Source organism: Gavialis gangeticus, unplaced genomic scaffold, assembly GCF_001723915.1.
Source record: "Gavialis gangeticus isolate Ggan-Ray unplaced genomic scaffold, GavGan_comp1, whole genome shotgun sequence".
In the NCBI taxonomy this organism is placed as follows: domain Eukaryota; kingdom Metazoa; phylum Chordata; order Crocodylia; family Gavialidae; genus Gavialis; species Gavialis gangeticus.
Window position 1 is genome coordinate 124,526,257 of NW_017729024.1, and position 11,731 is coordinate 124,537,987.

The 11,731-nt window shown below is 43.2% G+C and overlaps 1 protein-coding gene across 1 annotated transcript; it reads right to left on the bottom strand.

Moving 5' to 3' along the window:
- Window positions 1-501: 501 nt before the first annotated feature.
- On the bottom strand, window positions 502-4,847 carry TMEM252 (transmembrane protein 252). Its single transcript, XM_019517661.1, has 2 exons — window positions 3,403-4,847; window positions 502-2,299 (listed from the first exon to the last, which is right to left on the bottom strand). The coding sequence occupies exons 1-2, from the start codon at window positions 3,690-3,692 to the stop codon at window positions 2,005-2,007; spliced, it is 585 nt and encodes a 194-aa protein (XP_019373206.1). The 5' UTR covers window positions 3,693-4,847; the 3' UTR covers window positions 502-2,004.
- Between the last annotated feature and the right edge of the window lie 6,884 nt (window positions 4,848-11,731).

Sequence of the window (11,731 nt, forward strand, 5' to 3'; positions counted from 1 at the left end):
GGGGTGGGGCACAAGGGTGCTCCAGTGCAAGGCAGCCCCCTCACTGAAGAACCCTTGTGCCCCAGTGAGGCAGGGAAGCATCTACATGTGCACTGCTGCAGAGTATCCCTGCAACAGGATAGTACTTGTATTTACAAGTACTACCTTGCTGTGAAGTTTATGAGTTTACTTCAGCCTAATAGCCCTGCACGTGTAAATGCTTAGACATTTACTGTGCAGCTAATTAGTCTACTGCACAGTAAACGTCTCCTGTAGATGCATCCTGTGAGCTTGTAACACATCAGTGGAAGCTGCTAGCCATACAGCTGTGAAGATTAATGCTTAGAGAACTGGCTCATCAAAGGCTTTTTTTTTCCTTTAGTAAAGCAATCAAAATTACTCTGTGATGATCTCTACTGCATAGCCATGCTTTCTTCACCAGTGTACAACAGCTATTGAGTTCAGATTGTGTGCTATGTGTTCATCCTGAAGCATAGAAACCCCATTTCTAGTCCAAACAAATTCCATTTTGTTTAAATATAAAATTTATTGAAATAAAAAAGATGGCTTCAATTCAATATTAAAATATCAGTTATTAACAGCACAAAGTAAACAGGTTAGCTTCAAATACTTATGGTACAAAACACTCAGATTATTACAAATAACATAAAACAACTCCTAATGATTTAACATTTTCCCCAGGTTAACAGATGCTAATAGAAATGGTTGGGGACTTGCAGCCTAAACTCCTTATGAGATGCAAAGATGATTAATAAGTATAGGATCATGAAGCAGCAACATTCACACTTATCCTGCAGTGTAAGAAGTGGCTTTGGTACCCTAGCAGCTATGTCAACTAGGTACAGTACAGTACTATGTGTCTCAAGGAAGTTTTCTTACAATACTTCCATAGGCTACCAAGCAAGCAGAAAAACAAATACTGAGCATGAGAAGGAAATAACCAGTTGGATTTGTCATACAAAATATCTTTCAAACAGATCATCTAGAAACATTAAACAGTGTAAAGCATTAAGCAGTGTGTTCTTTACAGTGTAGTGCATTTTTTTAGGCAGCAAGTCAGTTTGTCATTTGGCTTGGGAGATGAGTTGACTATTACTTGTCTTTCCTTATTTCTCTGTCAAGCTGAAGCAAAAATGCCACATTGGCAAAGACCTTTTTTCTGCCCTGCATTAAGTGGAGCCAGTACTGGTCAAATACTTGCTGAAATCTCTAGAAAGTCTCTCATTGGTTTTAGCAGTTTGGGCTCGGGTTCTCTACTAGCAGACATACTTAAGATTCGATCCACAAAGAAAGAAATCCAAGTGCTCCCAATATTTTTAAAGGATACAGTTATAGTGAAACAAATGCCTGGGGGATGGAGGAAATGTTTTTTTCTACAGTGAACTGTTGAAGGCAGCCGCAAGTCCCTCATTCTTTTAACACCAAGAATAAATATCTCCTCCAAGCTGCTCAGTAAATGCAAAGCACATCTTTTCTTGCCTGTTGGTTCCCTCGATATAACGGATTTTTTTTTATATTGATTAACATTTTGGCTTCTAGAAAGAACCCAGAACCCTAAATGAGCCCTGGATCTGCAAGTCTGCATGGAGCGAGGGGCTTCAGTTCTTCACGCGATAGAATATTTTACTGACATTTCTTTGTGCAGCCACAGTAAGCCTGTTAAATACTGAACTATGTAAACAAGCTGCAATGATGCTGGCATGAATCAACAGTTATGGGTTGCACTTAATATCATTAGCAGACCCTTTTAAGGCCAGAAAGCATTGTTCTTCTTTTAAAATATGGGAAACAACCTCCTCCAACAACCCTTTTACTGCCACCAGAACAAAGATTGCATATTCAGTGTTGTCTGAACAGGCAGCTCTTGAACCTGGTACTTAAATACAGTTGTGTATAGCATTATTTCCAGCGGTACTTTGCACATTCAGTGTCTTATCCACTGACTTTGTCTCAGAATAGGTGATGCGCTTTGCTCTTTCTAAAGTCTCTTGACAGTTCATATTATTAGTAACTGGTTCCTGGCATGGGTCCCTGACAAGTGCCTGAGACCCCTTCTGTATCTGAGTTGTGCTCGCCTGTTTGCTGCTGCTTCTCCCCCTGCTGCACAGACACTTCATACGATGGCGGCTGTTCTTCCTCATAGTTACTTTCATCTATGAATTCTGTGCTGCTTTCAGTATACAGAGGCGGCGGGATGTTGTAGGTCTCTTCTTCTGTGGCAGAAGAGGAAGCTGGTAGTGGGACAATCTGTTTTTCAGGATCAATGCTATTTTCATAGGACGGAGGATAGAAATCGGGTCTGAAAAATAAGCAAATCAAAATAACGCATATACTGATTAGAAGAAATGAATATGAGTGGAATTAAATATATACGTGTCTGTTACATTGCAGTTGCTTATATGAGATTTAAAGCATAAACTGAAGTCACAAATCACAATTAAGCAAGACTAAATTGACTGAAAACATGAGAGAGGTCCTGATATATTTTCCTGTGATTTTTCACTAAGCAATCCTAATAAAATAAGCCAAAAAATGAACCCATAAACTAAAAAGTGATCAATGGTCAGTGATCTTTATGTATAAGATTTCCGAGCTGTGCCATGTAACTATTGTGCACTCATTATCCATATTACAGTATTCTTGACCAAGGGTTTGATTTGCAAAAGAAAAGTGTTTCACTCCCCGCACATTTTTGTAAAGTGCTGTCTGTATTGTACTGGTTATATAACCAAGATTTTTTCTGCATTGTATTTATAGAGCTGCTACAGCACCTATTGTCAGTTGTTATGGTGCTGTTACCACAACAGACTAAAAAGAGTCATTTGTATCCAGTCACCCTATTATAAACTTTGCCAGGCCTAGGGCCAACCAGTTTAAGAAACTGTCTATCTTAAAGCATCAGACTTCACTTAGAAATAGCAGGGACATTTACGCAGAAACCTCAAGCATAGACCATGTAGAGAACTACGCATTCCAGTGCATTGGCTTTCCTGAGAAATACTGGCGAGAAACAGTACAGAAACACTGGTACAGCAGTTGGCTTTAAGCTATCTATTATGAATATACAAATGGGTGAAATGTGCTTCTTGAGTAACTCCAGTGAAGTCAATGGAGCTGTCCCTCTTTACTCCAGAAATGAACTTGGATAAGTTACTGTAATCATTTAGAATAATTTTTTCAGTAGTATGTCCTGGGCACTGTTTTGTATCACCCAAACTGTTCCTACTCTCATTGCAACCTGCTGCAAGTGATGGTTCAAGATATCCTTCTGTTTCTACAAGTAGAATAAAACATCCTATACTAGCCACAATGCCTTTTCTTTATTACAATGGTCTATATTTCATTTGAGAAAATGCAAATGCAGAATGCAAATACAAAATCCATGTACATTGCAATACATACCTGTCTATGGTGTGGACATGTATTTCCCTGTGGTAGGGAGTTCTCCGGATAATGTTGTAGAAAAAGCTCTTGTGCTTGCTGGTTTCATGGTATGTGCTCCAAAAGATTCCAGTCACAAGGAGAAAGAACCCCAAGGGCAGCAGAGTATAAGCAACAGGCATATTGTTGCTACATTTGCATAATGAGGAGCTTGTGGAAATGCAAAAGGCTCCCAAACAAATAATGGAGAAGCCAATTAGAAGAACAAGAATATGAAAGATGGAAAAAATGCTTTTTGGTATCTTCCCCATTATACAAGGTCCTAGTGGTGTCTGGTAGCCTCTGATGCACTTTCGTGTCCTCTCTTGCTCTCTCAGCTTTGCTTCCTATCTGCATTCTTCAGTGTTTTATACATTCAAGGATCTGTTGGCCTTTGGACAATTAAGAGAAGCAGGCAGTTATAAGATACTCATTAACTCTTTGAAGTAGCTATAATATCCTTTGGGATTAATTTATAATCATAACAGTGCCTAAAGAGGGAAAACAAGTACTTCCTGTAGCCTTTCTTTGCCAGCGTAATCTCTGAAAACCTTGGTTGTATATTGAACTGCTGAAGGAGTTTATGCATTAGGGTTTAGGTTTGAACACTGATCATCAGTGTGGGTCAAGCGTTGGCCAGTGCTTTGTAGCACTGTTACATTCTTCAAGAAAAACCCTTTGCTTTTCCTGTTGCCCTGTTAAAAAAGTTGAGGCAAAGATCATTTTCTACAGGTTATATGCTTTTTATTTACTATATAGCAATCTTTTCCAGGGTTCATAACACACCACTTAATGGCCATACCATTTTTATGGCACTTTCTTTGTGATCAGGTCCAATTTGCCCATCAATAACATAAATGCTCATTAAAAATTGCTTAAAGGCAACAAAAATTTTAAGCATCATGGCAATTTGATTCCTTCCCCTACAAAAGTTCAGCTATATTCTTTTACCATGGCTCCATCTTCTCGCAACTGGCAATAACTATTGGCTTGGGGCAGATTTTTAAAGGTCTTTAAGAGACGGAAGAGGCATGTAGACACGTAAGCTGGATCCAGATATGCAGGCACGTGTGGCTTCTGCTGCTGCAAACCTCTTTACAGTGCCACAGACCACATGAGTTGCACATTAATCAGTGCTCGGCAAAATTTGCAGCACCGGGGCAAAATTAGCTATTGGGCTTTCCTGGCATCAAAAAAAAAGCAACCTGGAAAGAAAACCACATCAAAGTGGCGAATGCTGGGACAAACCCAGAGACAGGGGAGCAGGAAGCCCTGGGCCCGTGCCCCAGTGTGCCTCAGTGCAAGGGCTCCACGTGCCTCAGTGCACACTGAGGTACACAGAGACAAGGGAGCAGCCAGCGCAAGGCGACCTCCTCCCCATCTCAAGGCACACTGCGGCATAGCCAGGTGGGGAGCGACTGGCTGGGTTGCAGGGTGCATCAGCATGGGAGCTCCACAATGTGCAGAGCTGGAGGAGCAGGCAGCCCTGGACTGCTTGCTCCCCGATCTCCACATACCACTCCCTGCCTGGCTGGGGCACAGGATGCCTCAGCACAGAGGATGGCTAGCTCCTGCTGAAGCACCCTGTGCCCCAGCCAGCTCCCCCTGCAATACTTGGAGCAGTGGGACATGTGTCCTGCTGCAAAGCACACAGGCAAGGGCATGCAGTGGGGTACAAAGTAGCACCATAAATTTGTGCCGCTACTATTTGTGCTGCTGTAAAGGCATGTCCCTGCTCGTGTAGACCCGGCCCTAGGGTCAGTCTTTCAAATGACTTCAGGCATTTAAAGATTCAGGTAAGTTCTCTTAGAGTTCTCAAAATTCCCTCTTGCCTAAATTTCATTCCTGTCAATGAGAGGCGCCTAACCTGCACAGGTATTTTGGAAATCCCAATGGTTGCCTATTTGTACCTGTTGGCGTAAATACTTTTGAAAATCTGGCCCCATAATTTCTATCCTGAAGAGTGTGTCAGCTAATATTTGACAGGGCACAATAAATCCATAATCAAAACTTCATGGCTAGGGACAGACATTACACATACACCGATTTAAGTGATCAGAAACTGGTTTAAACCTGTAACAGAACGTAGGTTCAGTGCACATAAACCAGTCTGAAAATGACTGAAACTGGTTTGAGTTAAACATGGTTGAATGTAGTATCAGGCTTAACTTAATTGGATCAAACCAGTTTATGCAATGTCTGTCCCAGACCCCTTCCTGGTTTAATTTAAACCAGAGTCCCCCAGCATCCCAAATGCTTTGCAGCCCTGGGCAGAGCTCTCTGCTCCAGAGACCTGGGCTGGCCCCTCCCTTCTGCTTCCTGGCTGGAGCCCTGGCAGAGACGGCAGACACAGCAGGGTCTGCCTGGCTTCCCCCTGCCCCATTTCTTCCCCACCCCAACCCGCCCTTCCCTGCTCAGGCAGGGATCCCCATCTCCCACATCACAGACTGTAGCCAACATGTGGTATGCTAGCTAATGCTGAGAGGTGTCTGTGTAAGGCATATACGACAAAAGTAGATAGGACAGGCTTAGGGCTTTTTGGAGCTAATCAACAGGTAATGTGCCTCCATTTCTTCCCTGGAAAAACTTGTTTAAGAAGAGCTTGAACTAATGAGAGAGACTTTTGTTTTCTTGATGGGGTGCTAAATACTGTTATCAACTTCCTGCCTACTGGGGCCTGGCCATGCCCCTCCCAGCTCAGCATTGTGGAAGGGAAGAGAAGGGAAGGAAAGGCTGCTCTAGCACTCCCTGGATTCTAGCCTGAGCTATTGCAGGCATGGGTCTGCATTTCTTCAGTCCAGACAGGATGTCTGCACAGTTACAAACCAGTTCAGCCTAGCCAGGTTAAACTAACTTGCAAAGATTGAATCAGTTCAGGCTCAGGCTTTTTGAATGTCTGTCTCTAGCCCAATTGTTTAATAATACCATGTTCATTTGTTTGGCAGTTAGTGTTTCCAAGGGATTTTATATTTTCATTGGGGTGGTACTTAACCATTTCTTTACCAAGGGATTTGGTAAATTCACTTGGAGCTTGTCAGAATCGATGCCCTCTAGTTCAGCAGCCAATTTACTGGGTTTGACACATGGGTTAATGATGAATTTCTGTGCTCTGTTTTTTTGAAACAGGCCTTTTTGAAACAGATCATAAGGATCATAAGGCCAGAAGTCTGTATGAGAGGTTTTCCTTCTCCTACAATCCTGTTCCTTCTCCTGTATATTACTGTCATAGCATATAAAGGTTGCAAAAGCCTTTAGCCAGCCTGGGGATAGTTCCCTCCGACACACTCTCAATGGGGTGTTGTCAGAGAAGGCCCTGAAAAGGTTTCTTTTCAAGTTCTGGTAGAGGAAATGCCAATGGAGCCATTCTGCCCAACTCCAGAATCTGAAGGTTTCTATAGGCAGATGCAAAATCTAGAGCTAGAGCAAGTCAGGGCAGTCCCCAAAGCTGTCTGAATTTCTCAGGGGTTGCTTTGATCCTTGACCAGCCCAGAACCGCAGAGACACAAAGCTGACCTTTGCTTAGCTCTTCTCAGGCTGCACATTTGTATGCTGTGGCACAACATTGAAAGCTCACTCTGAGACAATATTAACAGGTTATTTGATTCTTTACTTAAGACTCTTTTGTCTCCCAGCTCAAATTCTAGCAGGTGTTCTTTATGATATCTTATAAATGACTGTGCCTGGTACAAAGCTACCAATACTGGGGAAAGGTACATTCCAACTTCGTCAGCTTTGTTTTTCACTGTTGCTGCTTTCATTTTCTATAACCTTGTGCTTCTTATCTTGGTCTTGATTGTAGGCTCTAGCATCATAGTTTCATAGTTTCATAGTTAATATTCATAGCATCAAGTTAATATCAACAGAATTAGTGCTCAGACAGCTTTGAGTGGTGGACTGATACTGGTCACTTCTTCCTTTTCTGTCATACCAGAGTGAATATGCAGGCAAAAGTGGCTTTTGCTACTGTTCAAGCAGTGTTTGTTTCAAGAGCTCTTTGAGCTAGTGTCACTCAACTGATCCCAGTCTCCCCATGCATTCCCATAACTCCCTGGAGCAAAATATTCCTTGCTTCTGGACCAGAAGCCACCTACTGGTTTGTGTAGGCTGGCTTGGTGATTCAATCTCACATTCAGCTGCAGCTTCCACTGTCAGTAACTGTATTCCTTCAGCGCTGGAACAAAGATCTGTTTGATGTTATTTGATAATGATAATCAGGGACACACCTTCTCAGCATATTACCAGATAACCAAAACCTGACAGCATGGCTCAGTGGAATTCTTCTTTACAGGCCTGAAGGCACGGTTTCAGGGCCAAAGCCCACAATACGAACCCATGGTCTTATTTGAATATATTATATCTCCTAGGCTAGGGACAGACATTACACATAAATCAGTTTAAGTGATCAGAAACTGGTTTAAACCTGTAACACAACAGATGCTCAGTGCACATAAACCAGTTTGAAAATGGCTGAAACAAGTTTGAGATAAACCTGGATAAACCTGGTTGAATGTAGAATGGGACTTAATTGATTTGGGTCAAACCGGTTTATGCAATGTCTGTCCCAGACCCCTTCCTGATTTAAGTTGAACCAGACACCCACAGCGTCCCGGCATGCTCTCTAAGCTGGGCTCTCTGCTCCACAGCAGAGCTGGCATCTGCTCCCTGGCTGGAGCTCTGGCAGAGACTGCAGGCATCCACCTGGCTTCCCCCTGCTCCCCCCCTTTCCTTACCACTCCCTGCTAAACAGGGATTATTCCCCCCCTCCCGTCTTCCTTGACAGACACCTCTCAGCATTAACTAGCATACCACATTCTGGCTACTTCCCATGCTGTGAGAGACCGGACAAAGGCAAACAGGACTGTGTCCACACAGGGCTTTTGGGAGCTAATGTCCCTCCTTTCCTTCCTTGGAAAAAGTTGTCTAATAAGAGCTTTAACTAGTGGAGAGGAGCTTTTGTTTTCTTTGTCTTCTTAATAGGCCAATAAACACTGAGTTAGGGGTGATAAACACTGTGTTATCAACTGCCTGCTGGGCTGCTCGGGAGTTGGAAAAATTGTTCTTTGCAAGCTTTTGGGCACAATCACCCTTCTTCAGGCATGAAAGACAGAGACACACAAACACCAATAAAAATATGTTTTTCATAGCCTAACCACTTCCTTTCTGACCTCACTATGTCAGTTTACTGAAGCACTAAGAGTCATGAGCTTTTTCCCCAGAAGTTTTCATGCAGCACATAAGTAGATAGGGTGTCGGTGCAGACACAACTTTCCAGTGATATCTGGGTATTGTTTGCCTTTGGGGAAATTCTCAATCATGACATAACTCACCACCCCATTACAATAATGGCCTGTTTGATGATTCAGTTATAATGGTTTATTAGTGTTTATCTCTGTATGTACCCCACACTTGAATTAACTCTGCAGTGAAGACATGGTATATACATTGTGCACACATTTTTAATAAACACATCATCACATTTTACAATATAGCATAACTGAGACAGAAGTACTGGTCTTGCTTGTTGAATGTTGATACAGGGACTTTAGCACTGTGACCTGAGTCATTTCCTATTAAATAAAGAGAGATGACCTTGAAATTTGAACTAAGAGTTCTGCTTATCAGAAGCAGATGACACATTTGTTTTATGGCCTTAAGATAAGAATGAACTTCTTTAGATTGTTCACTAAATCTTGTTTGCATGTTAGTTTGTACAGGGATATAACGTATTTAAAACACTACCTCTTCTTCATCAGCCCAATCTAGACTACAAGGTTTTGTCAGTAAAATTTGGTGTGTGTCTGCACTCAAACCCATTTCTGCTGCCAGTTATTCCCCCTCTGTTGAATGGAGTAAGGTCTCTGCCATTCAGAAGCTGCATGTCACCTGAAACCTCAACCAGCTGCTATGGTCCATTCAGCAGCTGGTACCTCTGAGGGTGTACTTCACGTTCTGGAGGCTAGTGACTGAGTGGAACTGCATGGAGGTGCTCCAAGTCCACAGATGTGCACTTGCTCTGTTAGTTTGGTGATAACAATCGTCATCTATCTTGAGATAGCAACAGAAGCAGCTGAGTGGAGACAAGGCCCCCTTCTGCTTTGGCTGAGTAAGCAAAGGATGAAATGGTGTGAATTTGCCTCCACACAGAGGAAATTCTGGCTCCTTTTCCCCCTGGATTCATAGCTAGTAGAGAGTAAAAAGAAGTTAGTTCCTGCTACCATTTCTTTCAGGTGAAGTGAAGATGGGGTTGCCTTACATTCCACTGAGAGCTGCCTCCTGTAATTACCCTTATGAGTTAAGGCAAAGTAATGGCCTCTTCTTGCTCTAGTGTTTACAGTGGGTGGGCCAAAACCAAGTTCACTGAGTTTTAGGTGTAGATTAGAGGCAATATAAATACAAATATAACCAAAAAAACCCCTCCAGAATGTCTTATCTTAATGCAGTAAATACAAACTTGTTGCTCTTGCTAGGTGAGACATTTTTGGTCCGAGGTACTCAGTGTTCTGGTTTCAGATTATGATCAGCTCAGGATATTTTCTGGGTATTTTTGCATGTGTTCTAGCTGTGAGGACTAAGTGATTTAGACAACTCAATCTCATTTTTAAAAGGGAGGGAGGAATTTAGGAGCCTAAGACTCAGTAAAAGTCAATGGGATGTGGATTGCTAAATTCTTAGGTTACTTCTAAAAAATGGGACTTTTATAAATCAGGGGTGTCAAGCAAATGGCCAGTGGGCATCCTGCCCACAAGGTTTTCTGAGGTGCAGAAGACCCACCTCCATATCCAGCCTGCAAAGCTGGAAATTTGGCAGCATCAACCCTCACCACTGCCAGAGCCACTGTAGTAATGGAACCAGCACCTGGCAGGATCTAACACCACCACCACTGTCCCCATCGTTGCTTTTTTAGGTTGATTTCCCCATTGAGGATGCAATTTTGCCACAGCAGGGCAAAGGGCAACATTGTTAATCCCTGCGGCTGCTAGAGTCACTGTGGGCACATCTACACGAGAAGCCTTAATGCACAGAGGACTGCAAAAACCATGCTAAGGCACTAATGCACAGTAGATTAGTCTAATGCACATTAAGCATCACAAAAAAGTTTGCCTTTCTTACTGCACATTACCATAGCTACTGTGCTTTAATACCTCATATTAGAGGTACTAAACTTAATGAGCAGTAGCAAAGGCACATTAATGAACATGTAGACGTGCCCACTGTCAGCAAAGCCAGCACTCAGGGGTTACCATCCTGATGTCTTGCCCCACTGCCAGAGCTGGGTCATCCAGCACACAAGGAGCCCTGCAGTCTGAATCTGGCCTGTGAGGCCAAGTGAGTTTGACAACCCTGGTTTAAGTTATGTAGGCCCTGTAACGCTAGGCAGAATGTTGCCTAAATATCTCTCAAATTGTGGGTCTAAATGTCCTGGCATTAGCCTCTACTAAGGAAAGTGTTATGATGCCCTTATCACTTTGTGTAAGTACTACTAGTCATGCTGACAGGCAACTCTATGTTGCAAGCATTGGCATTGTTTCTTATTTGTATTGCAGTATCCTAATCGAGGACAGTAATTGAGAAACAGGTGCTTGTTGTGCTAGTCACTACACAGACATTCAGTAGAAAAACAGTTCATGCCTCTAAGTAATAATAAGACACAGGGACTAGGTGAGAGAAAGAAAGAGGAAGAAGAGGGCAAAGAGAAAATAGCATGAAAACAAATAAGAGATTTTATCTCTCCCACATCTCTGTACATTGTGTGTACTTTGCAGAGGTGAGTCTTACAGGGGATAAGACATTTTCAGGGCTTCTCTCCCCACCCCCACCCAACTCATAAAGGGGAGGTTTGGAAACAGCATGGGATTATTTGTAGATAACGCAGACTGGCAATTGGTGACAGATGAATTCATCAAAAGAGTGAAAGTGGGAATCATTTTGCACTGCAACAATAGGTTAGGTATAGGTAGGACAGTGCACAGCTCTGTTGTAAAGTGGTAAAAGGTTTAGGACTGATGTGGGACAGCTCCTGGCCAGCCCCTTGCTAGGCAGGGCTTCCTTGCTCAGCAGAGGGCTTGCTGGCAGCTGCCCCAGAAGCAGGACAGCTCCCAGCCAACCTCCCTGCTAAGCAGGGAAGACCCACCTAGCAGGGAGCTTGCCACCAACTGCCCCAGGAGTGGGATAGCTAACAGCGAGGCCCCGGCTGAGTGGGGAAGCAGAGAGCTCCGCAGTCCCAGCGCTGCTTGGCTGCTGGCTCCTGTGGGGAGCTGGAAGCCGTGCGGTGCCAGGACAGAAGGGGGCAGAGAGTGACCCCCCCCCCCCC